Source organism: Tachypleus tridentatus, chromosome 7 (assembly GCF_004210375.1).
Source record: "Tachypleus tridentatus isolate NWPU-2018 chromosome 7, ASM421037v1, whole genome shotgun sequence".
In the NCBI taxonomy this organism is placed as follows: domain Eukaryota; kingdom Metazoa; phylum Arthropoda; class Merostomata; order Xiphosura; family Limulidae; genus Tachypleus; species Tachypleus tridentatus.
The window spans coordinates 107,762,487-107,790,036 of record NC_134831.1 but is presented as its reverse complement, the minus strand read 5'-3'; the positions used below and the strand labels follow the sequence as shown (position 1 = coordinate 107,790,036).

At 32.3% G+C, this 27,550-nt stretch overlaps 1 protein-coding gene across 9 annotated transcripts in view; it reads right to left on the bottom strand.

Moving 5' to 3' along the window:
* Positions 1–23,624, bottom strand: part of LOC143256352 (uncharacterized) — a 149,047-nt gene extending 125,423 nt beyond the window's left edge. For 6 of the 9 annotated variants that reach the window (XR_013031277.1, XR_013031279.1, XR_013031278.1 and 3 more), the window contains exons 1-4: positions 23,476–23,624; positions 9,080–9,199; positions 2,520–4,433; positions 1,642–1,973 (exon numbers count right to left, since the gene is read on the bottom strand). Coding sequence is in view for 6 of the 9 variants with exons in the window: in XM_076513462.1 (XP_076369577.1) it covers positions 1,642–1,973; positions 2,520–4,353 (2,166 nt within the window). In the remaining 3 variants the exon portion in view is untranslated. The remainder of the gene's footprint in view (positions 1–1,641; positions 1,974–2,519; positions 4,434–9,079; positions 9,200–23,475) is intronic. The other 3 variants (XM_076513465.1, XM_076513468.1, XM_076513463.1) reach the window with 2 other exon arrangements.
* Positions 23,625–27,550: the final 3,926 nt, after the last annotated feature.

Below are 27,550 nucleotides of genomic sequence, written 5' to 3'. Positions count from 1 at the left end.
CAGTTCAAGAGCGTGGGATATCTATAGAAAGTATCACAGGCCTATTATTAAGCCTTCCGAGCCATGTGGCAGGTATGATTCCACCACGGATGAGAATATCGTGCAAAACATGTCGAAGTTTTAGGAATACATTGACAGCTCTTGTACAAGGTGTTTGGAAAGCCACTGTGCACTTATATAGTTATTAACAGGTAAAACTGCACAGTAACTTTCCAAACACCCTGTACAATACAGTTAGTTACTGCTGCCACACAGTTGTCTATTGATGGCTTACAGATGAAGGCAGGATCAAGTGCTGCAAGAGCAGTGAAAGAAGGCCAGTTTGCATGATCCAGCTTCCATCAGGGCACGCAGGTCGGGGTGGCATCAACCACGGCCAGTCTCTCTCAAGATTATAGGAAAATGATCACTGCCTCATGGATTATTGTTGAAGGGGAGCAAATTGAGAGATCAATAGCAGTAAAGGGCTGACTAGGCACATGAAAATAAGTAGAAGAACCAGTATTGAAAAGAGAAAGATTGTGATCAGAGAGCATACGCTCTACAGAGCAACCCCTCCTATCAATACCAGCACTTTCCCAGAAGGGATAATGTCCATTAAAATCCCCCAGAAAGAAAAAGGGAGACGGCAACTGTTCAATGAAAGCATCAAGGTCTGATTGATCATGTCTTTCCAGGTGACAGATAGAGAGAACAAACAATGATGGTATGACCCAAGGAAACACAGATGGCCACAGCCTCCAAGGGTGTGTCGAGTGGCAAAGACAGGGTCGGCACATGCTGATCAACCAACATTGCCACCTCTCCATTCACTCATCCATCACACAGCTTGTCATTTCTGTATAAAGAAAACCGCCAAACGGTGACTGAATATGCAGGTTTCAGAAATGTTTCCTGTAAGGAGAGACAAACAGGATGGTATGAAGCAATAAAAGTGTTTTGATGTCATCCAGATTAGAACGTAAACCTCGACAGTTCAATTGTATCAAGGTGGCCATTTTTTATTTATGTGTAGGCGAATTGGGCTGAGAACCCTTCTGTTTACGACCACATCTTTCTTCCTTATTTTTCTTATTCAAGGGAGGTCTACAGACCTCCATGGATCCTGAGAGAAACAGTAAAACAACAAAGATGAACGGAGATGTGAGCAAAATATGAAGGAATAGAAAAAATCAATTCTTAAGAAAACACATGGGTGGATGTTTAGATCCCAGAGGAGGTAAACTAAAACAGAACCTTCCCTTGGAGATCCCCTTACCATGTACAGAAATCCACACTGAGGGGTCAATACTAAAACCCCAGACCTACAGCAAGGATTTTGTGTTAACCCTTTTACAAGCTAAACAATAAAGTACAGAAGTCTGTAAAAGATGCAGACATCAGTGGATCAAACTGCATTTCTAGCTAGTTTAATGGCATAAAACATTCTGAAAAAAGTAACATCATTACCAGCCTCTGTAACAAAAAAAAACTTGCCAATGGTATAAAAATTAGTAATAATAATAAAAACCAGGACACAAAAGCGTAACTTCCCAAAATTATTTCAAAAGTATATATGTTGTATTTTAACATGATTACTTTGACACGTTTCTGCAGAACAGACTTATTACAACATTAAACTACAGACAAACAGAGACATACCACCTGTGATAAAAAGTAGGCTGAATTAAGATGTTGCAAGTCTTCCCTGTCTTGTTCGCTCCACAAATGTTTATCTTCAGACCAGGCTTCAAATCCAAATCCTTTGTGGCTCTGGTCCTGTACATCAGGAAAAAGTGGTTTATCCCATTTTCTTCTAGTAACAGGTACCAAAATATGAGGAGATGAAGGAGACATGTCATCTGGAACTTCAATTCTTTCTCCATCACTGATTGAAGATGGTGAGAGGGAAGTTTTATGGTTTATGTGAATATTGTCAGAGTCAACTTCATCTGTTAAAACTCTTTGAACACTGGACTGTCTTCCTTCTTCAACTATTAATGTGAAACATTCAACCTTAACAACATCTGTAGTATCTACACAAATCAGGCATATATGATAGTATAATGAATACACAGAAACACTGGATTATCCTCCTTCTTCAACTATTAATGTAAAGCATACAACCTTCACAACATACGTAGTACCTACACAACACGGACATATCCGATGTATATGATTTGCTGTTTTACCTTACACCTGATTTACTTCTTTAACTTATTATATAGATAAAACAAACATTATCAGATATATTTATGGAAAGGAATTATATACCCAGTGTTTACTAATTCTGCTATTTGATTACAATTATTGTATGTGATATAAAGACATACAGTTGTTGATAAACTGTTAAGAAAAGTAATTAACCACTGACTGTACTATTTGTTTTTGCTAGTACAAATATGAACAACTGAAAGTTTGTGAAAAATTCGCAATGGAAAAAGGCATAAGAAATTATTTTCTCATTAAGAATTTTATGCAGAAATGTTAAATATTTGATCCAACTCATTATGACTGAGACAGTAATTGCAAATACTTACCTTTAAATAGTTTAATATTCAAATTTTCTCTGTCTGTGTTCACGTGTCCTTGGGTAGACTTCTCATCACTTAATTCAGAACAAATGCCATTTACAACCTTTTCACCATCTATTCTTTCAGACAACAAAATATCTTCTTTTGCTTTTACAGTCTGTTTTGTTGATTTTGAAGTTATTTCTGTTTCATTCAATGCCTCTCTGTTGGAAAGTCTCTGGTCACATGCCACATTATGGTTTGACCAGTCAGCTGCCAACATCTCAGATTCAGGATTGGAATGTTCTGGCTTTTCAGAATGACTCAAGTGAAAGCTATTCTTGGCTGACTCCTGAGTGATATAGGAATGCTCACAAACAGGCGTGTTTTTTTCTGGTGTCAAAATCTTTTCAATTTGTTCAATTCCTAAGTCAGGTTTTAGGGATTCCTGAAATTGGTTGTGTGTTGCTTCCACCCTCAAAGGCTGAAAATCATTTGTGGTTAAGGGGATTTGACTTGAATGAATATCAGCCACTGTATGACTGCTTACTTGATTGTCTTCATTTACTGACAAACAATTTCCAGGTCTTGTCTCTGTAAACTCTACAGGAAAACCTGAACATGTTTTGGAAGACCTAATATCTTCTGGCACATTTGTTTCATTAGCTTCTACAGAGGTATCCTCCATGAAAGTTTTAGATGGCATTGGTTCATGTGAATCTGTACTTTGAGGCAATCCTGTTGTGTGTGAAAAAAAAGTAGGCTGTCCTGGTACTGGGGAAGATGGGAGACTGGAACACAAGTGATCTGGAGTCGTATCACGGAATACTGTATCAGTAAATGATCCTGCTGTGTGTGAAGGAGAAGCAGGCTGTCCTGGTACTGGGAATGATGGGAGACTGGAACACAAGTGATCTGTAGTCGTATCATGGAACATTGTATTAGTAAATGATCCTGCTGTGTGTGAAGGAGAAGCAGGCTGTCCTGGTACTGGGAATGATGGGAGACTGGAACACAAGTGATCTGTAGTCATACCATGGAACACTGTAGTAGTAAAGAATTCTGTTGTGTGTGAAGGGGAAACAGACTGTGCTGGTACTGGGGATGATGGGAGACTGGAACACAAGTGATCTGGAGTTGGGTCATGGAACATTGTATTTGCACACGATCCTGTTGTGTGTGAAGGAGAAACCAACTGTCCTGCTACTGGAGATGATGGGAGACTGGTACACAAGTGATCTGGAGTTGTGCCACAAAACACTGTATTAGTACAAGATCCTGTTATATGTGAAGGAGAAGCAGGCTGTCCTGGTCCTGGGAATGATGGGAGAATCGAACACAAGTGATCTGGAGTTGTGTCATGGCTAGATGAAGAATGAATTGTTTGCTTTGAACAACATTTAGAGCCATCTTGTGACGACCTTTTATTAGTTTTTTCTCCAAGTTGTTCAAACATAGCACGAGCTGAATTAAACCTGAGAATTTGACTTTCGTTACGTGACAAACTGGAAGAATTTGGAATGCTATGAGCAGCATCAGATTTTGCTTGCGACTGATGTGCCTTAACAGGTGCTTTCGGTTTGATTATCTTACCATGGGTCTGCATCATGAAGTCTTCTTTTGGTGGAGACAATGACTGAAACATGCTTGCTATTGTGCTCACTTTGTTACCTAATCTTCTTCCTGAATCTAAACGACCCACATTTGCTGATTTGTTGTCTTGTTTCTCATAACATTTATCTTCAAATGTAGACTTTAAAGTGTTTATGTATGGTTTTTTATCCGAGTTCTGAATGTTCCCATCTAACCAGCCAGTTCTAGAGCGACTGGCTGCTAAAATCTCAGCTCGAACATCAGCCATGTCAAAGCTTCAGAGATGACTTCTTAGAATTTGAAAACTATTTTTTGAGGAACATTCTGTCATTGGCTCAAGAGACCTGGCTAAATAATAAAAGTAACATCAAAATAAAACACTTTCTATTCAATTTACAGTTCTACTGCTCTAAGACAAATAAAGGTAGTGGTTTCAATGGATATTAGTATTGTTACAAGTGAAAGTGGCTCGACAAAACTTGTGAAAACAAATAAAGGTACTGGTTTCAATGGATATTAGTACTGTTACAAGTGAAAGTGGCTCTACAACACTTGTGAAAACAAATAGTGGTTTCAAGGTAGTGGTTTACAACACTTGGATATCAGTATTGTTACAAGTGAAAGTGGCTCTACAACACTTGTGAAAACAAATAAAGGTAGTGGTTTTAATGGATATTAGTATTGTTACAAGTGAAAGTGGCTCGAAAAAACTTGTGAAAACAAATAAAGGTAGTGGTTTCAATGGATATTAGTATTGTTACAAGTGAAAGTGGCTCGACAAACCTTGTGAAAACAAATAAAGGTAGTGGTTTCAATGGATATTAGTATTGTTACAAGTGAAATTGGCTCGACAAAACTTGTGAAAACAAATAAAGGTAGTGGTTTTAATGGATATTAGTATTGTTACAAGTGAAAGTGGCTCGACAAAACTTGTGAAAACAAATAACGGTAGTGGTTTTAATGGATATTAGTATTGTTACAAGTGAAAGTGGCTCGAAAAAACTTGTAAAAACAAATAAAGGTAGAAGTTTCAATGGATATTAGTATTGTTACAAGTGAAAGTGGCTCGACAAACCTTGTGAAAACAAATAAAGGTAGTGGTTTCAATGGATATTAGTACTGTTACAAGTGAAAGTGGCTCCACAAAACTTGTGAAAACAAATAAAGGTACTGGTTTCAATAAATATTAGTACTGTTACAAGTGAAAGTGGCTCCACAAAATTTGTGAAAACAAATAAAGATAGTAGTTTCAATGGATAATAGTATTATTACAAGTGAAACAGTCTACACAAAACTTGTGAAAAAAATAAAGATTGTGGTTTAAATGGATATTACCATATTTATATATTAAAGGTGATATAAATTCTTTAATATGCAAATTCGTCTTCTGGTAAAATGTATAAATAGGGATTATATTTTGAAAAACATTACACTCCTGAAGATGATGCATAGATTCATGCATATTTATAATAATTAATTCAGCACGAACTTGAAACACCCAACCCATATAAACAAATCAAAGGTAATATTGAGACACACAAGAAACAGGAAAATGAAAATAAACATCCAAAATGTTGATCTTCATCATCCAAAGACCTGGAGTGAATGACTACTGGAGGTTGAGAAAGATTCCATGGTAAAATATGAGAGGTCGAGAAAGTGGTTGAGGTTTGAGAAATCAAGGATACCAATCCCCTGTTTTCTTGGGGACAGTGCACAGTTAAGAATAAAATTGAGGAGATGGGTCTTCTTGTGTGGATCCAAAACCACCTCTGAAAAATGCTGGTAAGAAAGCTGATCCAGAGGAGGAAAAAAACCAATAAAACCTGGAGATAATAGAGGGGAGGAATGAAAAAAAACACAAAGGAACAGTCCTTCTGATAGCTTTTGAAGTACCCAAGTATCAAAAGCAAAAGGGCACCAAAGATTACAAATTTTGGCAAACCTGCCCTCATGATGCCAGAACCTAAGGAGTAATCCCAAACAGTAATGATGTCTGAAGAGGTGGTGATAGGCAATCTGATAACTCATAACTGAAACATGAGAAGTTGGAACAGGCAGAGAAGAGGACTTTGGAGAGGTGAGACAAAAGAATAGGAACAGGGAGGATTGGAAAAGAGACAAGAGAAGAAATATGGGAATGTTGGTTCACAGCCTTTACCCAAGACTAAAATATCAAGGATACCTCCAAAATGAGACTGGTGCAACAAAAGAGCCAGATGAAAGTCATGTAAATAAAGAAGCAGGCATATGATAAAAAGGCATTCCTGCTGAGGAGGTCCTAAAAAACAATGCAACCATGTATAGAGGAATAAAGCCAATGAACATAAATGCTCCAACATAGAGAAAAGAAGGACACAGGGGAACAAAAGACAGCTTTAAGGAGGTGGACAGATGAAAAATAATGAAGGATAGTCATTAAGGTAAGACAATGATTAGATAACTAGGCAGAGGAAAAATGAAAGGTATCAGAAGGTTCAAAACCCATGCCTGAAATAGTGACTCCAAGATCTGAGAATCAAGAAACTGTAACACTGACCTATGGTAAACCAACACATGTGAATCTGCTAACACCCATACACAGTTTGGTAAGAAATTGTTTGCCATGGATACAAATATCTGGGGAGGAGGAAAAGGAAGTAATTGGACATTGGACCAAAATGAAGAGGAGGGTGAGAATTATACGAAACAGAGAAAAGAGACAAAAGGTAGCAAAGAGATAAAGCTGAGGAAGATTCAGTGAGCTGGATGGGAAGGAACTACAACAGCAGGAGGTGGTAAAAGGCTGTCCAAGCCTCTATCTTTAGGATCACACTTCCCAAGAAATGGAATTGTGGAGCCAAAAGCCATAGTACCATTAAGTGTGGAAGGAACAATAAAAGAAATCATAGGTGTTACACAAAACTGATAGTTTGTATGAAAAAAAAAACCTCATGAAATGAAGTGACAACAAACCTAAAGTTATCAAAATGGAAGCAAAAATGTTACAGTGAACACAAAAATGTAACATATTGTAAATGTCATGTTGAGAAATGCTGATAGTGCCCTACAGTATAGAGGGAGTCAGCTGTGCTAAGAGAATATTTTGTACTCCAATTGTTGGAGGGTTGTTGTATGCTACAGCACAGCTGCACCATGAGTATACATGAGGGCATATGGCAAAAACCAGGTTAGTGGTGAGTAAAAATTGCACATATACAGGGAAGTACCAATTGAGAAGAGCTATTATGTAATATTATATAATTCTGAGTCATTTATTTCATTCTAATTTCAATTAATCAATTAATTTATGTGAAACTAATCAATTAAATCACCCAGCACTACAACTCTTACAAGCGGACTTCACAAAGTAATGGAATTTAACTGGGGTTTAATATCATTACAAGAAAACATGGCTACATACAACTTTATTTAATTTAAAATTTTATTTATGTGCAAAAGATTACCCTTGTATGACATACTCTCACTCTCTTCAGTTACTTCACAAGAACAGTGTGTAAAGATTTGATAGATTACCCTTGTATGACATACTCTCTCTCTCTTCAGTTACTTCACAAGAACAGTGTAAAGATTTGATAGATTACCCTTGTATGACATACTCTCACTCTCTTCAGTTACTTCACAAGAACAGAGTGTAAAGATTTGATAGATTACCCTTGTATGACACATTCTCTTCAGTTACTTCACAAGAACAGTGTAAAGATTTGATAGATTACCCTTGTATGACATACTCTCTCTCTCTTCAGTTACTTCACACGAACAGTGTGTAAAGATTTGATAGATTACCCTTGTATGACATACTCTCACTCTCTCCAGTTACTTCACAAGAACAGTGTAAAGATTTGATAGATTACCCTTGTATGACATACTCTCACCCTCTTCAGTTACTTCACAAGAACAGTGTAAAGATTTGATAGATTACCCTTGTATGACATACTCTCTCTCTCTTCAGTTACTTCACACGAACAGTGTGTAAAGATTTGATAGATTACCCTTGTATGACATTCTCTCACTCTCTTCAGTTACTTCACAAGAACAGTGTAAAGATTTGATAGATTACCCTTGTATGACATACTCTCACTCTCTCCAGTTACTTCACAAGAACAGTGTAAAGATTTGATAGATTACCCTTGTATGACATTCTCTCACTCTTTTCAGTTACTTCACAAGAACAGTGTGAAGATTTGATAGATTACCCTTGTATGACATACTCTCACTCTCTTCAGTTACTTCACAAGAACAGAGTGTAAAGATTTGATAGATTACCCTTGTATGACATACTCTCACTCTCTTCAGTTACTTCACAAGAACAGTGTAAAGATTTGATAGATTACCCTTGTATGACATACTCTCACTCTCTTCAGTTACTTCACAAGAACAGTGTAAAGATTTGATAGATTACCCTTGTATGACATTCTCTCACTCTCTTCAGTTACTTCACAAGAACAGTGTAAAGATTTGATAGATTACCCTTGTATGACATACTCTCACTCTCTTCAGTTACTTCACAAGAACAGTGTAAAGATTTGAGTAAAGTAAAGTAGATCATAGGTTTGATGTATCTTTACATCACCAAGTTCTTTTTAAATCTGTTTCTATAGAAGATAAATATATTACCTGCTTTACTATTTCTCACACTTATCAACATTTTTAAACCTGTTCTAATAGAACATAAGTATATTACTCTGTCACACACACACTTAATGTTTTATATCTGTTTCTATAGAAGATAAATATATTACCTGCTTTACTATTTCTCACATTTATCAACATTTTTAAACCTGTTCTAATAGAACATAAGTATATTACTCTGTCACACACACACACTTAATGTTTTATATCTGTTTCTATAGAAGATAAATATATTACCTGCTTTACTATTTCTCACACTTATCAACATTTTTAAACCTGTTCTAATAGAACATAAGTATATTACTCTGTCACACACACACTTAATGTTTTAAATCTGTTTCTATAGAAGATAAATATATTACCTGCTTTACTATTTCATGCACCACCAAGTATTGTATCTCTGTTCTTACTGGAGATTTTCCTTTGGCAAGTAAACTCATCTGGTTAATTGAAGATACGTTCCACTGATGATTTGGATAAGGCTTGATCCAATATGTATACAAATAATTAATTTTTTTTTCTTCTGATCCCATAAAGTTATGTCACATATTATGAATGAAACAGAAATAAATTCAAAAACAAAAAATTAAGTATTACAAAAAGAGCGGCATGTTCTTGAGAAACTTTAAAACATGAATTGTTTAGATGAAAAAGTCCAACCATTGTAACAAAAATTAGACAGTGGTATAGTATTGCACAGTATAGTATAAAAATAAACCACAGTAAGTTATCTGATTTAACAAGTTTAAAAAAAAATTTAAATGAAGGGCTAAGTTTGACTCAGAATCAAACGAATTATTTAACTGACAACAGTTCTCACTACAAGATTTACAAAATACTTGGTTTGAAATGTAGAATAAACATCAATGTAAATTGGTAACATGAAATGTAGAAGAGCTGGTAATGTAAGATTTCCAAATTGTTAGCTTGACATGTCATTGAAGTCCTGAAGATTGTTTGACAACTCAAAATTATAAAATGTAAGTAGCCTTGGCATGTGTTTTGTATATTAAAAATTAGATATTGAAATATACAATCATTAAACTTTGTAAAATAACTAGATGAAAATGGATATATTGAATGAAACATCTTTAGAATTACTGTTTAAAAACAAATTATAGGTTTAATAAAGCCAAGATATAATACCATGACAACACACAAATAGAAGTAAAAATCTTATCAAAGTGAAGTAGAAAGCAAACTAAAACAGAAAAGAATAAAGTCGAAAATATTCTACTGTAAAACAGTCACACAACGCTGCTTGAGATAAACCAGTCATTCAAAAATATTTACTGTAAAACAGTCACACAATGCTGCTTAAGCTAAGTCAGTCACTAAAAAATATTCTACTGTAAAACAAGTCACGCTGCTTCTAAGCAAGTCACTCAAAAATATTCTACTGTAAAACAGTCACACAATGCTGCAGCTAAGTCAGTCTCTCAAAATATTCTACTGTAAAACAAGTCACACAACGCTGCTTAAGCTAAGCAAGTCACTCAAAAATATTCTACTGTAAAACAGTCACACAATGCTGCTTAAGCTAAGTCAGTCTCTCAAAAATATTCTACTGTAAAACAAGTCACACAACGCTGCTTAAGCTAAGCAAGTCACTCAAAAATATTCTACTGTAAAACAGTCACACAATGCTGCTTAAGCTAAGTCAGTCTCTCAAAAATATTATACTGTAAAACAGTCACACAATGCTGCTTAAGCTAAGTCAGTCAACACTTAAGAAAACTGTAAAAAAACAACAACATGACTATTCTAATTAGAGGCATAACTGCCATTCAAATACATCAAACATTTTCATTTCAGTCACCATAGACCTATGCAGAATATAACTAATAAAACCCTTATCAGTAAAAGCCTTTTTATTTTAATGTTTTTAATGTACCAATGTAACAAGATAAACTTATTACATGTACATTTAATCAAGGAATAACCTGTACATGCCATAATGTATAACTGGATATCACTGTAAACTTGTTTCACAACACCCTTCTACTTAAAGACACATGCAAGCTGAAAAGAATAAAAGAAACCTATGACCTTCTTTCTAAACAGACAAAGGTCTAATATAACATTACTGTTGCCCGTGTACTTAACTAAGAATTAAGTAGTGAGTAACAGTAATGTATTTATAAAATATGATACAATAACCAGGTAACAGTAATGTATTTATAAAATAGGATAAAATAACCAGGTAACAGTAATGTATTTATAAAATAAGATAAAATAACCAGGAAACAGTAATGTATTTATAAAATAAGATAAAATAACCAGGAAACAGTAATGTATTTATAAAATAAGATAAAATAACCAGGTAACAGTAATGTATTTATAAAATAGGATACAATAACCAGGTAACAGTAATGTATTTATAAAATAAGATAAAATAACCAGGAAACAGTAATGTATTTATAAAATAAGATAAAATAACCAGGAAACAGTAATGTATTTATAAAATAGAATAAAATAACCAGGAAACAGTAATGTATTTATAAAATAGGATAAAATAACCAGGTAACAGTAATGTATTTATAAAATAGGATACAATAACCAAGTAACAAAATTGTATTTACTCAATAGGATACAATAACCAAGTAACAATAATGTATTTACTCAACAGGATACAATAACCAAGTAACAATAATGTGGTTACTGAATAAGATACAATAGCCAGGTAACAGATACAATAACCATGTAACAATAATGTGGTAACTGAATAAGATACAATAACCAGGTAACAGTAATGTATTTACTGAATAAGATACAATAACCAGGTAACAGTAATGTATTTATTCAATAAGATACAATAACCAAGTAACAGTAATGTATTTACTGAACAAGATATAATAACCAACAATAATGTATTTACTGAATAAGATACAATAACCAAGTAACAATAATGTATTTACTCAATAGGATACAATAACCAAGTAACAATAATGTATTTACTCAATAGGATACAATAACCAAGTAACAATAATGTATTTATTCAATAGGATACAAAACCAAGTAACAATAATGTATTTACTCAACAGGATACAATAACCAAGTAACAATAATGTAGTTACTGAATAAGATACAATAGCCAGGTAACAGATACAATAACCATGTAACAATAATGTGGTAACTGAATAAGATACAATAACCAGGTAACAGTAATGTATTTACTGAATAAGATACAATAACCAGGTAACAGTAATGTATTTATTCAATAAGATACAATAACCAAGTAACAGTAATGTATTTACTGAACAAGATATAATAACCAACAATAATGTATTTACTGAATAAGATACAATAACCAAGTAACAATAATGTATTTACTCAATAGGATACAATAACCAAGTAACAATAATGTATTTACTCAATAAGATACAATAACCAAGTAACAATAATGTATTTACTCAATAGGATACAATAACCAAGTAACAATAATGTATTTATTCAATAGGATACAATAACCAAGTAACAATAATGTGGTTACTGAATAAGATAGAATAACCAGGTAACAGTAATGTATTTACTGAATAAGATACAATAACCAGGTAACAGTAATGTATTTATTCAATAAGATACAATAACCAAGTAACAGTAATGTATTTACTGAACAAGATATAATAACCAACAATAATGTATTTACTGAATAAGATACAATAACCAAGTAACAATAATGTATTTACTCAATAGGATACAATAACCAAGTAACAATAATGTATTTACTCAATAGGATACAATAACGAAGTAACAATAATGTATTTATTCAATAGGATACAATAACGAAGTAAGAATAATGTATATACTCAATAGGATACAATAACCAAGTAACAATAATATGGTTACCGAATAAGATACAATAACCAGGTAATAGTAATGTATTTACTGAATAAGATACAATGTCCAGGTAACAGTAATGTATTTATTCAATAAGATACAATAACCAAGTAACAGTAATGTATTTACTGAATAAGATACAATAACCAAGTAACAATAATGTATTTACTGAATAAGATACAATAACCAAGTAACAATAATGTATTTACTCAATAGGGTACAATAACCAAGTAACAATAATGTATTTACTCAATAGAATACAATAACCAAGTAACAATAATGTATTTACTCAATAGGATACAATAACCAAGTAATAAAATTGTATTTACTCAATAGGATACAATAACCAAGTAAAAATAATGTGGTTACTGAACAAGATACAACAACAAAGTAACAATAATGTATTTACTGAATAAGATACAATAACCAATTAACAATAATGTATTTACTGAATAAGATATAATAACCAACAAAAATGTATTTACTGAATAAGATACAATAACCAGGTAACAGTAATGTATTTACTGAACAAGATATAATAACCAACAAAAATGTATTTACTGAATAAGATACAATAACCAAGTAACAATAATGTATTTACTGAACAAGATACAATAACCAAGTAACAGTAATGTATTTACTCAATAGGATACAATAACCAAGTAACAATAATGTATTTACTCAACAGAATACAATAACCAAGTAACAATAATGTATTTACTCAATAGAATACAATAACCAAGTAACAATAATGTATTTACTCAATAGGATACAATAACCAAGTAACAATAACCATACTGAATAAGACACAATAACCAGGTAACAATAATGTATTTATTCAATAAAATACAATAACCAAGTAAGAGTAATGTATTTAGTGAACAAGATACAATAACCAAGTAGCAATAATGTATTCGCTGAATAAGATACAATACCAAGTAACAATAATGTATTTACTGAATAAGATACAATAACCAGGTAACAGTAATGTATTTACTGAATAAGATACAATAACCAAGTAACAATAATGTGGTTACTTAATAAGATACAATAACCAGGTAACAGTAATTGACTTACTCAATAGAATACAATAATCAAGTAACAATAATGTATTTACTCAATAGGATACAATAACGAAGTAACAATAATGTATTTACTGAACAAGACATAATAACCAAGTAAGAATAATGTATATACTGAATAGGATACAATAACCAAGTAACAATAATGTGGTTACCGTATAAGATACAATAACCAGGTAATAGTAATGTATTTACTGAATAAGATACAATGTCCAGGTAACAATAATGTATTTATTCAATAAGATACAATAACCAAGTACCAATAATGTATTTACTGAATAAGATACAATAACCAGGTAACAGTAATGTATTTACTGAACAAGATATAATAACCAACAATAATGTATTTACTGAATAAGATACAATAACCAAGTAGCAATAATGTATTTACTGAATAAGATACAATAACCTAGTAACAATAATGTATTTACTGAATAAGATACAATAACCAAGTAACAATAATGTATTTACTGAATAAGATACAATAACCAAGTAACAGTAATGTATTTACTCAATAGAATACAATAACCAAGTAACAATCATGTATTTACTTAATAGGATACAATAACCAAGTAACAATAATGTATTTACTCAATAGGATACAATAACCAAGTAACAATAATGTATTTACTCAATAGGATACAATAACCAAGTAACAATAATGTATTTACTGAATAAGATACAATGTCCAGGTAACAGTAATGTATTTATTCAATAAGATACAATAACCAAGTAACAGTAATGTATTTACTGAATAAGATACAATAACCAAGTAACAGTAATGTATTTACTGAACAAGACATAATAACCAAGTAACAATAATGTATTTACTGAATAAAATACAATAACCAAGTAACAATAATGTGGTTACTGAATAAGATACAATAACCAAGTAACAATAATGTGGTTACTGAATAAGATACAATAACCAAGTAACAGTAATGTATTTACTCAATAGAATACAATAACCAAGTAACAATCATGTATTTACTCAATAGGATACAATAACCAAGTAACAATAATGTATTTACTCAATAGGATACAATAACGAAGTAACAATAATGTATTTACTCAATAGGATACAATAACCAAGTAAATATAATGTATTTACTGAATGAGATACAATGTCCAGGTAACAGTAATGTATTTATTCAAGAAGATACAATAACCAAGTAACAATAATGTGGTTACTGAATAAGATACAATAACCAAGTAACAATAATGTGGTTACTGAATAAGATACAATAACCAAGTAACAATAATGTATTTACTGAATAAAATACAATAACCAAGTAACAATAATGTGGTTACTGAATAAGATACAATAACCAAGTAACAATAATGTGGTTACTGAATAAGATACAATAACCAAGTAACAGTAATGTATTTACTGAATAAGATACAATAACCAAGTAACAATAATGTAGTTACTAAGTATTATTTGTCATCCCTTAATTTTCTTACCATAATTAAAGTAACCAATCTACATAAATCTTACTAAACTTACTAAGCAGTATGTAATTTTACCTTTAAAAAAATCACAGATGTTAATTTGCTGTAAATACTTTTAATTTTTCATGTTGTCCAATTTTCAAAACTTTTTTTAATATCTGTTTGAAAAAAAACTATTAAAATACTCTTTTGATCTGATAATTTTAATTGTTTTTATTGTTGGTCATAAAGTTCCACCTTGTATATACAACCAGTTTCAATTTGATCATCAGTCATTAACATACATATTTTGATTATTGTATAATCACCACTTCTTGCAGTAACTTGTAAAAACCATGACAAAAACTGACAGTTTTATGAGTGACCAGTAACAATGCCAGATCTGGCTACTTGGTAATATTTTTGTTATTAAGCAATAAGAGGGGCTAAGAGCAGTTCATGTCTAACAAGTAGTTGTTTCAGTTAAAACTATTTTTGGTATTATCTAAAATTTGATCCATCTTATTTACATGTTTGAAAATAGGACATAATATACAGTATTGTGGTATTTATGTGGTAACAATTATATGTGCTTACATAACAGATTACAAGAATGTACATATCATGTGAGAAATTAAAAAAAAACTATGAGTGTGTGTTTTTCTTATAGCAAAGCCACAAAGGGCTATCTGCTCAGCCCACCAAGGGGAATCGAACCCCTGATTTTAGCATTGTAAATCCGGAGACATACCGCTGTACTAGCGGGGTGCAAAAAAAAAACTATGAACTAAGCTATAGTAGATTATGTACAAACAACACAACACACAATTCTATAGCATAAATAATTCTAGCTAAACCTAACAGTATGAATCTTAAAAAAATCCTTAAATCTTTAGAAATAATTAAAAGATAAATTATGTGTATTATTAAATAAAAGTGAAGGTTCTGCTGGTCACTATGTATTATTAAATAAAAGTGAAGGTTCTGGTGGTCACTATGTATTATTAAATATACGTGAAGGTCCAGGTAGTCACTGTGTATTATTAAATAAAAGTGAAGGTTCTGCTGGTCACTATGTATTATTAAATATACGTGAAGGTCCAGGTAGTCACTGTGTATTATTAAATATATGTCAAGGTCCAGGTAGTCACTGTGTATTATTAAATAAGAGTGAAGGTTCTGGTGGTCACTATGTATTATTAAATATACGTGAAGGTCCAGGTAGTCACCGTGTATTATTAAATAAAAGTGAAGGTTCTGGTGGTCACTATGTATTATTAAATATACGTGAAGGTCCAGGTAGTCACTGTGTATTATTAAATATACATGAAGGTTCTGCTGGTCACTGTGTATTATTAAATATATGTGAAGGTCCAGATAGTCACTGTGTATTATTAAATATATGTCAAGGTCCAGGTAGTCACTGTGTATTATTAAATATATGTCAAGGTCCAGGTAGTCACTGTGTATTATTAAATATACATGAAGGTTCTGCTGGTCACTGTGTATTATTAAATATACATGAAGGTTCTGGTGGTCACTATGTATTATTAAATAAAAGTGAAGGTTCTGCTGGTCACTATGTATTATTAAATATATGTGAAGGTCCAGGTAGTCACTGTGTATTATTAAATAAAAGTGAAGGTTCTGCTGGTCACTATGTATTATTAAATATATGTGAAGGTCCAGGTAGTCACTGTGTATTATTAAATATACATGAAGGTTCTGCTGGTCACTGTGTATTATTAAATATATGTGAAGGTCCAGATAGTCACTGTGTATTATTAAATATATGTGAAGGTCCAGGTAGTCACTGTGTATTATTAAATATATGTCAAGGTCCAGGTAGTCATTGTGTATTATTAAATATACATGAAGGTTCTGGTGGTCACTATGTATTATTAAATAAAAGTGAAGGTTCTGCTGGTCACTATGTATTATTAAATATACGTGAAGGTTCTGCTGGTCACTATGTATTATTAAATATACGTGAAGGTCCAGGTAGTCACTGTGTATTATTAAATATACATGAAGGTTCTGCTGGTCACTATGTATTATTAAATATATGTGAAGGTCCAGGTAGTCACTGTGTATTATTAAATATACGTGAAGGTTCTGGTGATCACTATGTATTATTAAATAGATGTGAAGGTCCAGCTGCGATGGAATATGGTACAACTTCCTTGAGAGCCAATAAGCACGTTTGGTAAATAACAGATAACATATGATTTGTAACAGATGTCATCTTTGAAATCACTCCTGATGACAGCAGCAACACTGAAACATTATTTTAATTAATGTAGGCTGTTTAGAGTTTCAACAAAAATGTTTGAATAGAAAACATTCTATTTTCATTACTGGTTTGATGTCTGCACTTTGTTTCAATCTAAATATATCCCTCTCTGTCTCAAGAAACATTTAAAGCACTACTCACTGATACTGTGTAATTAGTGCTTGGTGCTAGTTCAAGTGCTATTTAAATACATCTCCATTAATGATGTTGTGGCCCAGATATTTTCTGATACTGGCCAGTTACTTGTTTAACCCATTTTAAAACTTTGGGATAATTATACATTAGCCATTAACAGTTTTACTATTTCAGTCAAATACATACAACATCCTACCTGATGACTCAATATATTCCAATATTTATAGCTTTCCTTACATGTGTTGGTAATGAGATATTTGCTCAAATTCTAGCGGGTTTGAAGGGGCCTCACATTCCCTTTTAAGCTGACCAAGGAGGGAACTGAGACAACTCCATGTTCTATGTTACTCCTAGTGATAACAAGCAAGATGGATTTGTTTGAAAGGATTATTCAGTTTGACACTGTGGCATCTTGATAGTGAGGTACATATTTAGATATTTGTAGGACACACACACACCTTGATACCATATTCAAACCTCTAACAATTCAATTTCAAATGTATTACTTGTAAGTGACACACAATAATAGAATGTCTGCAGTATAAATGTGGACTCCATGTTGGTGAACCATATTTCAGTAATGCTACACAGTGGTTCTGTATGAATATTTTATAAGATGTTTTCACAAATTCTTTTTCATTAGTATAATATTTTTTTACTATATATCTACTTGGTTGTATATTGTCTAGTATAATATTTTTTTACTATATGTCTACTTGGTTGTATATTGTCTAGTATAATATTTTTTACTATATATCTACTTGGTTGTATATTGTCTAGTATAATATTTTGTTACTATATATCTACTTGGTTGTATATTATCTAGTATAATATTTTTACTATATATCTACTTGGTTGTATATTGTCTAGTACAATATTTTTTTACTATATGTCTACTTGGTTCTATATTGTCAAGTATATTATTTTTCACTCTGTGTTTATTTGGTTGTATATTGTCTAGTATAATATTTTTTTACTATATATCTACTTGGTTGTATATTGTCTAGTATAATATTTTTTACTGTATATCTCCTTGGTTGTATATTGTCTAGTATAATATTTTTTTACTATATGTCTATTTGGTTGTATATTGTCTAGTATAATATTTTTTTACTATATATCTACTTGGTTGTATATTGTCTAGTATAATATTTCTTTACTATATATCTATTTGATTGTATCTTGGCTAGTATAATATTTCTTTACTATATATCTACTTGGTTGTATATTCTCTAGTATAATATTTTTTTACTATATATCTACTTGGTTGTATATTGTCTAGTATAATATTTTTTTACTACATGTCTACTTGGTTGTATATTGTCTAGAATAATATTTCTTTACTATATATCTATTTGGTTGTATATTGTCTAGAATAATATTTCTTTACTATATATCTATTTGGTTGTATATTGTCTAGTATAATATTTCTTTACTATATATCTACTTGGTTGTATATTGTCTAGTATAATATTTTTTTACTATATATCTACTTGGTTGTATATTGTCTAGTATAATATTTTTTTACTACATGTCTACTTGGTTGTATATTGCTAGTATAATATTTTTTACTATATGTCTACTTGTTGTCTAGTATAATATTTTTTACTATATATCTACTTGGTTGTATATTGTCTAGTATAATATTTTGTTACTATATATCTACTTGGTTGTATATTGTCTAGTATAATATTTTTACTATATGTCTACTTGGTTGTATATTGTTTAGTATAATATTTTTACTATATATCTACTTGGTTGTATATTGTCTAGTACAATATTTTTTTACTATATGTCTACTTGGTTGTATATTGTCTAGTATAATATTTTTTTACTATATATTTACTTGGTTGTATATTGTCTAGTACAATATTTTTTTACTATATGTCTACTTGGTTGTATATTGTCTAGTATAATATTTTTTTACTATATATCTACTTGGTTCTATATTGTCAAGTATATTATTTTTTTACTATATGTCTACTTGGTTGTATATTGTCTAGTATAATATTTTTTTACTATATATCTACTTGGTTCTATATTGTCAAGTATATTATTTTTTTACTATATGTCTACTTGGTTGTATATTGTCTAGTATAATATTTTTTTACTATATGTCTACTTGGTTGTATATTGTCTGGTACGATACTTTTTTACTGTATGCCTATTTGGTTGTATATTGTCTGGTATGATATTTTTTTACTATATGTCTACTTGGTTGTATATTGTCTGGTACGATACTTTTTTACTGTATGCCTATTTGGTTGTATATTGTCTGGTACGATATTTTTTTACTGTATGCCTATTTGGTTGTATATTGTCTGGTATGATACTTTTTTACTGTATGCCTATTTGGTTGTATATTGTCTGGTATAATATTTTTTCAGTTCATATAAAGTTTTCTTACTTTTGAACATAAGTTCTTACTATTCACTATCAAAGTTTAAGCCAACAGTAGATTCAGCTATGTGAGTGTGCATCTGAATGCTGTTTACAAATACATAAGTTAAAAAGTAATTATCATTTACGTTGTTACAAGTAGCTGCAGTCTATCACCAGTATGATTTATTATTGTTACAAGTAGCTACAGTCCATCACCAGTATGATTTATTATTGTTACAAGTAGCTACAGTCTATCACCAGTATGATTTATTATTGTTACAAGTAGCTGCAGTCTATCACCAGTATGATTTATTATTGTTACAAGTAGCTGCAGTCTATCACCAGTATGAATTATTATTGTTACAAGTAGCTGCAGTCTATCGCCAGTATGATTTCTTATTGTTACAAGTAGCTGCAGTCTATCGCCAGTATGATTTCTTATTGTCACAAGTAGCTGCAGTCTATCGCTAGTATGATTTATTATTGTTACAAGTAGCTGCAGTCTATCGCCAGTATGATTTCTTATTGTCACAAGTAGCTGCAGTCTATCACCAGTATGATTTCTTATTGTCACAAGTAGCTGCAGTCTATCACCAGTATGATTTATTATTGTCACAAGTAGCTGCAGTCTATCACCAGTATGATTTATTATTGTTACAAGTAGCTGCAGTCTATCACCAGTATGATTTATTATTGTTACAAGTATCTGCAGTCTATCACCAGTATGATTTATTATTGTTACAAGTATCTGCAGTCTATCACCAGTATGATTTATTATTGTCACAAGTAGCTGCAGTCTATCACCAGTATGATTTATTATTGTTACAAGTAGCTGCAGTCTATCACCAGTATGATTTATTATTGTTACAAGTAGCTGCAGTCTATCACCAGTATGATTTATTATTGTCACAAGTAGCTGCAGTCTATCACCAGTATGATTTATTATTGTTACAAGTAGCTGCAGTCTATCACCAGTATGATTTATTATTGTTACAAGTAGCTACAGTCTATCACCAGTATGATTTATTATTGTCACAAGTAGCTACAGTCTATCACCAGTATGATTTATTATTGTTACAAGTAGCTGCAGTCTATCACCAGTATGAATTATTATTGTTACAAGTAGCTACAGTCTATCACCAGTATGATTTATTATTGTCACAAGTAGCTACAGTCTATCACCAGTATGATTTATTATTGTTACAAGTAGCTGCAGTCTATCACCAGTATGATTTATTATTGTTACAAGTATCTGCAGTCTATCACCAGTATGATTTATTATTGTTACAAGTAGCTGCAGTCTATTACCAGTGTGATATATTATTGTTACAAGTAGCTGCAGTTTATCACCAGTATGAATTATTATTGTTACAAGTAGCTGCAGTCTATCACCAGTATGAATTATTATTGTTACAAGTAGCTGCAGTCTATCGCCAGTATGATTTCTTATAGTCACAAGTAGCTGCAGTCTATCACCAGTATGAATTATTATTGTTACAAGTATCTGCAGTCTATCACCAGTATGATTTATTATTGTTACAAGTAGCTGCAGTCTATTACCAGTGTGATATATTATTGTTACAAGCAGCTGCAGTTTATCACCAGTATGAATTATTATTGTTACAAGTAGCTGCAGTCTATCACCAGTATGAATTATTATTGTTACAAGTAGCTGCAGTCTATCGCCAGTATGATTTCTTATTGTCACAAGTAGCTGCAGTCTATCACCAGTATGAATTATTATTGTTACAAGTAGCTACAGTCTATCACCAGTATGATTTATTATTGTTACAAGTAGCAACAGTCTATCACCAGTATGAATTATTATTGTTACAAGTAGCTACAGTCTATCACCAGTATGAATTATTATTGTTACAAGTAGCTGCAGTCTATCACCAGTATGATTTATTATTGTTACAAGTATCTGCAGTCTATCACCAGTATGATTTATTATTGTTACAAGTATCTGCAGTCTATCACCAGTATGATTTATTATTGTTACAAGTAGCTGCAGTCTATTACCAGTGTGATATATTATTGTTACAAGTAGCTGCAGTTTATCACCAGTATGAATTATTATTGTTACAAGTAGCTGCAGTCTATCACCAGTATGAATTATTATTGTTACAAGTAGCTGCAGTCTATCACCAGTATGAATTATTATTGTTACAAGTAGCTGCAGTGTATCACCAGTATGAATTATTATTGTTACAAGTAGCTGCAGTCTATCACCAGTATGAATTATTATTGTTACAAGTAGCTACAGTCTATCACCAGTATGAATTATTATTGTTACAAGTAGCTGCAGTCTATCACCAGTATGAATTATTATTGTTACAAGTAGCTGCAGTCTATCACCAGTATGAATTATTGTCCTCTAATGTATTACTTGTTTACCTACTTTTCTGAGACATAACTGGTCAAAGGACAGTGTTTTTACCTATTGACTGTCGATGATGAACTTCTAATAAGGATGTATGACCTGTTCATACATACTGATGTTGTCATCCTAAGTGAAATGAGAATTTCCAGTATTCCTTTGTATACATATACATATTGCCAAAATTGGTCTACAGGTGTATCAAAAAATGTCTGAAAGTCATTGAATACAGTACTATTTTGATGTTTTGTTAACACTTTTACATATAGTACACATAACAGTTGCACACTCACAATGAAACTAGTCAAATCCTTAACAAAAAAATACAATATGCCAGAAAATATTTACATACTCCTGTTTATTCATTAAATATTAATTGTGCTAATTACATTTACATCAGTTGATTCACAATTTACTATAGTTCACAATGGCTATGCAATTGTTTCAGGGCTTATAATGTTATAAAAATTGGGTTTTGATACATGTGGTAGGCATAATAGAAAGAGCCCATTGTTTAGCTGTGTGTCACAACATAACAACAAACAAATTGCTGGGCACACAGAAAATTATGGATTATTTTATGCTACTTACTATGGGCTTCACCCTACAAAACAAAGTACATTGTAAAAGTGTCACTAAACCAACAATGCATCTTGCTCATTTCTAAAGAGCTCCATGGATTGTCTTGAACTTTGATAACAAGAAACTTGAGGAATTCAAGTGTGAATGTTTAACGACAGTACTAACACATGAAATATTTAACTTTTAAAGGTTAGTAGTACATTACATTTATCTGTTCTACCACAATCATAATAATACTGTAACATCCTAATAACGTATCACCACAGGTAGTGAATTCTGCACAGAGGCCTTAGTTAATAGTACTGTTCGTTTATAGTTTAGTTGTAGAATTCCTCGCACTTAAACTAACAACCCACAGCATGCTGTCAATACTGTGATGACTAATACTTGGCCTAATTACTATTCCTGGGTCGTACAACTAGAGCTAATAACAGTTCTATACTTCAGTCAAGTGTTTACACAGTATTACTCACCAAACGGTAAACCTCTATTTGACTGTTGTTATTTCAGTAACGTAATTTTACTACTACAGACGGGTATAGCAGTAACTATATCATTAAAATAAACATAAACAGTAATTAAATATTTAGTCATGTAATCATATAACCTTATATAAACGTTGTTTCACCCTACCTTCAATTACCAGAAATCTATCTAGACGCCATATTCGTACGAACAACACCTGCAACTTCCGCTATCAACAAAGACGTTGGGAGCCCTCTGTTGAACAAATTCCTACAGAGGAAAAAAGAAAAACAGAAGGAGTGAGAGAGTGCCAACAACCTGAATAGTTTCGATGAAAACTCGCCCATCCTGCTTTGAAACGATGATCAAACATATCCTGAAGGAAAATTTTAGTTTCAATTTTTTTCTGACCCTGACTTTGTTGTCTTATCTCATAATACACAACCCTTTTCATGACTAGTAAAGATAACTATTTTAACACACGCTATTAACGCCTTTTGATGCTGCTTTCACTCAAACATTGCATTATACGAAGTAATATGTTTACCTGTTATACCTTACTAATTCAATTGCGTGAAATCACTGATTTCCTATATAGCGATTCCCTGTTACTTATTCTTGGTTTGGTTAAAGATGTAATGAATATTAGTCGTTTTAAAATTATATATTAATACTTAATCCTAAAAAGTGACCCACAAGTTTTACCCTCAGGTTTTAAAAATGTTTTACTTACTTTTTCACTTATTTTTGTTTTCATATCAGTAACTGATAACACATCAAATCTCGGCAAACTAACACACAAACTTTGGTAATCACTTTAATATGTAATTGAACAAAGTAATATTTTAACAAGTTGAGTTGTAGAAACCGTGGTGATATAAAAAAGACAGAGAAGAAATACAGGAGCAATAAAAGCGGTGCTGACTAATCTTGTTTCTAAGGGTCAAGAGTTTATTTTAGATACCGTGTTGCACATAGAATTACTATCTTCATTGGCCAAGCGGGTTAAGGCGTGCGACTCGTAATCTGAGGGTCGCGGGTTCGCATCCCCGTCGCGCCAAACATACTCGCCCTTTCAGCCGTGGGGGCGTTATAAAGTACGGTTAATCCCACTATTCGTTGGTAAAAGAGTAGCCCAAGAGTTAGCGGTGGGTGATGATGACTAGCTGCCTTTCCTCTAGTCTTACACTGCTAAATTATGGACGGCTAGCACAGGTACCCCCCGAATAGTTTTGTGCGAAATTTAAAAAAAACAAAAAACTATCTTCATCCTTGAGGTAAGTCTGAGAACTTTCATTACATATGTTATCCACCACTGTAACAAATTTCCGTGAAGAGCGGCACGGACAATGACACATCTTACAATTTTCCGCTGACCCTTCACTATACACAGTCTAATGTTGATGCTGGTTTCCAAAACTAAAGACTGAAATGTCCGTTGAAGGTGCATGGAGAATCTTGAGGAATAAAGTTCAACTAATACAGTTGTAGTTCCAGTTTCTTTGGTATAGATTTTTTTACGTTTATGATGTTAAAATACACGTAGCTTCAAGAAGATTTGATAGAAATTAATATAATATTAAAACTTAATAACCCGAGTGCTGTTGGAAGCACTTGAATTATAGGGTTTTTATTCATTTATATACATGTGAATTATCTTCAACTTAAATTATTGTTTATTTTCTTGTATGAGGTACCATAAAATATGCATAGCTTTCCTCATAACATTTTCTTGGATCGGAAGGTTCTCTCTTTTATAACCATAGCTTTCATACTGTATGTTTGTTGATTTGGGTCGGGATTCCTTGCTTCCCTAGGTGCTCTGCTGTTTCTCAGTTTCCAATGACACATAGAATACTCTCTTCTTTAACATTCTGTGTTTATGGCTCTACATTTTTCAATCATCATTCTGTACGCATATTTATCTTCAGATAAAAATAAAAATTATATAATTACAGCCATAATTTTCTATAGTAGTATTACGCTATTGAATGGTTTGGAATTCCCTATAGCCAAATATATACATATATATATACATACATATGCTTGTTCATGTACGTATGTTTGCATCTGAGACAACACACACATCAATTTTATCAAGTGTAATTAACTACCTTATAAACCATACGAATGTGTGTAAGTGAGTTTTATCTGATTACCATGGTGTAGATATTAAATGAATGACTCTTTGAAACCTAAAATATCTGTCATATTATTGACCAAAGAAAAAAAGGGTATTCTTCAAGGTTGGTCACCAACAACTGTTGTGCCTGGTTACTGATGAAACAAGTGTCTATTCTTCAAGAACTTACTCAAGCATTAATTACCTGATAGACTGTTTACCTACAAAAGTGCCCCAGTTAATTTAGCAATAAGCCTAATGATTCAGATACCTGTGATTGATACACAACAGATGATCCATTGAGTTGCTTTATGTTTAACTACAAACATTGAAAAGTTTTCCTTAGAATTTTGTTTTATAACGGACATGTTGTCTTCCTAGGGGTTGTTTTTCAGACATTGTATCACACTTGTTATTGGTAATAGAATATCTTCTTCAGACTGTCTGCCAAAATCTGCACTTCACTAGCAAAACGATGTACACTACGCAATGTATTCTTAAAGAATGCTAGTTAAACACTGAGCTTCATTAGTTTTTAATAATCATCGAATATGACACCTACTTATGGTTGTACGTTCAGATATAATCATTTCTAATTTAGAACAACTCACCAGAGGAAGGACAGTCTTATCTGCTTGGCATCTTGAATATAGTAACAGAATTTATTATCACTATATCACAGTTGAAGAGCTTTATCACGTCTCCAACTTTTGATACTTTGATCTGCAGCTTAGCACAATAATCACTAAGACATACCCAGCCAATGAAAGTCAAAGATAAAATAAAAAGAGGCAAGTTTTGAAAAATAAAACGCTCTTACGATTCAGTTGAAGGTACTACTATTGAAACGAATCAAGAAATTACTGCTGCTAAGAAAAAAACTATTGAAAGGACCTGTATTATAACTTCCTGCTGTGTTGTAAAACTATTGAAAGCACCTGTACTATAGCTTCCTGCTGTGTTGTAAAACTATTGAAAGGACCTGTACTATAGCTTCCTGCTGTGTTGTAAAACTATTGAAAGGACCTGTACAATAGCTTCCTGCTGTGTTGTAAAACTATTGAAAGGACCTGTATTATAACTTCCTGCTGTGTTGTAAAACTATTGAAAGCACCTGTACTATAGCTTCCTGCTGTGTTGTAAAACTATTGAAAGGACCTGTACTATAGCTTCCTGCTGTGTTGTGAAACTATTGAAAGGACCTGTACTATAGCTTCCTGCTGTGTTGTAAAACTATTGAAAGCACCTGTACTATAGCTTCCTGCTGTGTTGTAAAACTATTGAAAGGACCTGTACTATAGCTTCCTGCTGTGTCGTAAAACTATTGAAAGGACCTGTACTATAACTTCCTGCTGTGTTGTAAAACTATTGAAAGGACCTGTACTATAGCTTCCTGCTGTGTTGTAAAACTATTGAAAGGACCTGTACTATAGCTTCCTGCTGTGTTGTAAAACTATTGAAAGGACCTGTACTATAACTTCCTGCTGTGTTGTAAAACTATTGAAAGCACCTGTACTATAGCTTCCTGCTGTGTTGTAAAACTATTGAAAGGACCTGTACTATAACTTCCTGCTGTGTTGTAAAACAATTGAAAGGACCTGTACTATAGCTTCCTGCTGTGTTGTAAAACTATTGAAAGGACCTGTACTATAGCTTCCTGCTGTGTTGTAAAACTATTGAAAGGACCTGTACTATAGCTTCCTGCTGTGTTGTAAAACTATTGAAAGGACCTGTACTATAGCTTCCTGCTGTGTCGTAAAACTATTGAAAGGACCTGTACTATAACTTCCTGCTGTGTTGTAAAACTATTGAAAGGACCTGTACTATAGCTTCCTGCTGTGTTGTAAAACAATTGAAAGGACCTGTACTATAACTTCCTGCTGTGTTGTAAAACTATTGAAAGCACCTGTACTATAACTTCCTGCTGTGTTGTAAAACAATTGAAAGGACCTGTACTATAACTTCCTGCTGTGTTGTAAAACAATTGAAAGGACCTGTACTATAGCTTCCTGCTGTGTTGTAAAACTATTGAAAGCACCTGTACTATAGCTTCCTGCTGTGTTGTAAAACTATTGAAAGGACCTGTACTATAACTTCCTGCTGTGTTGTAAAACAATTGAA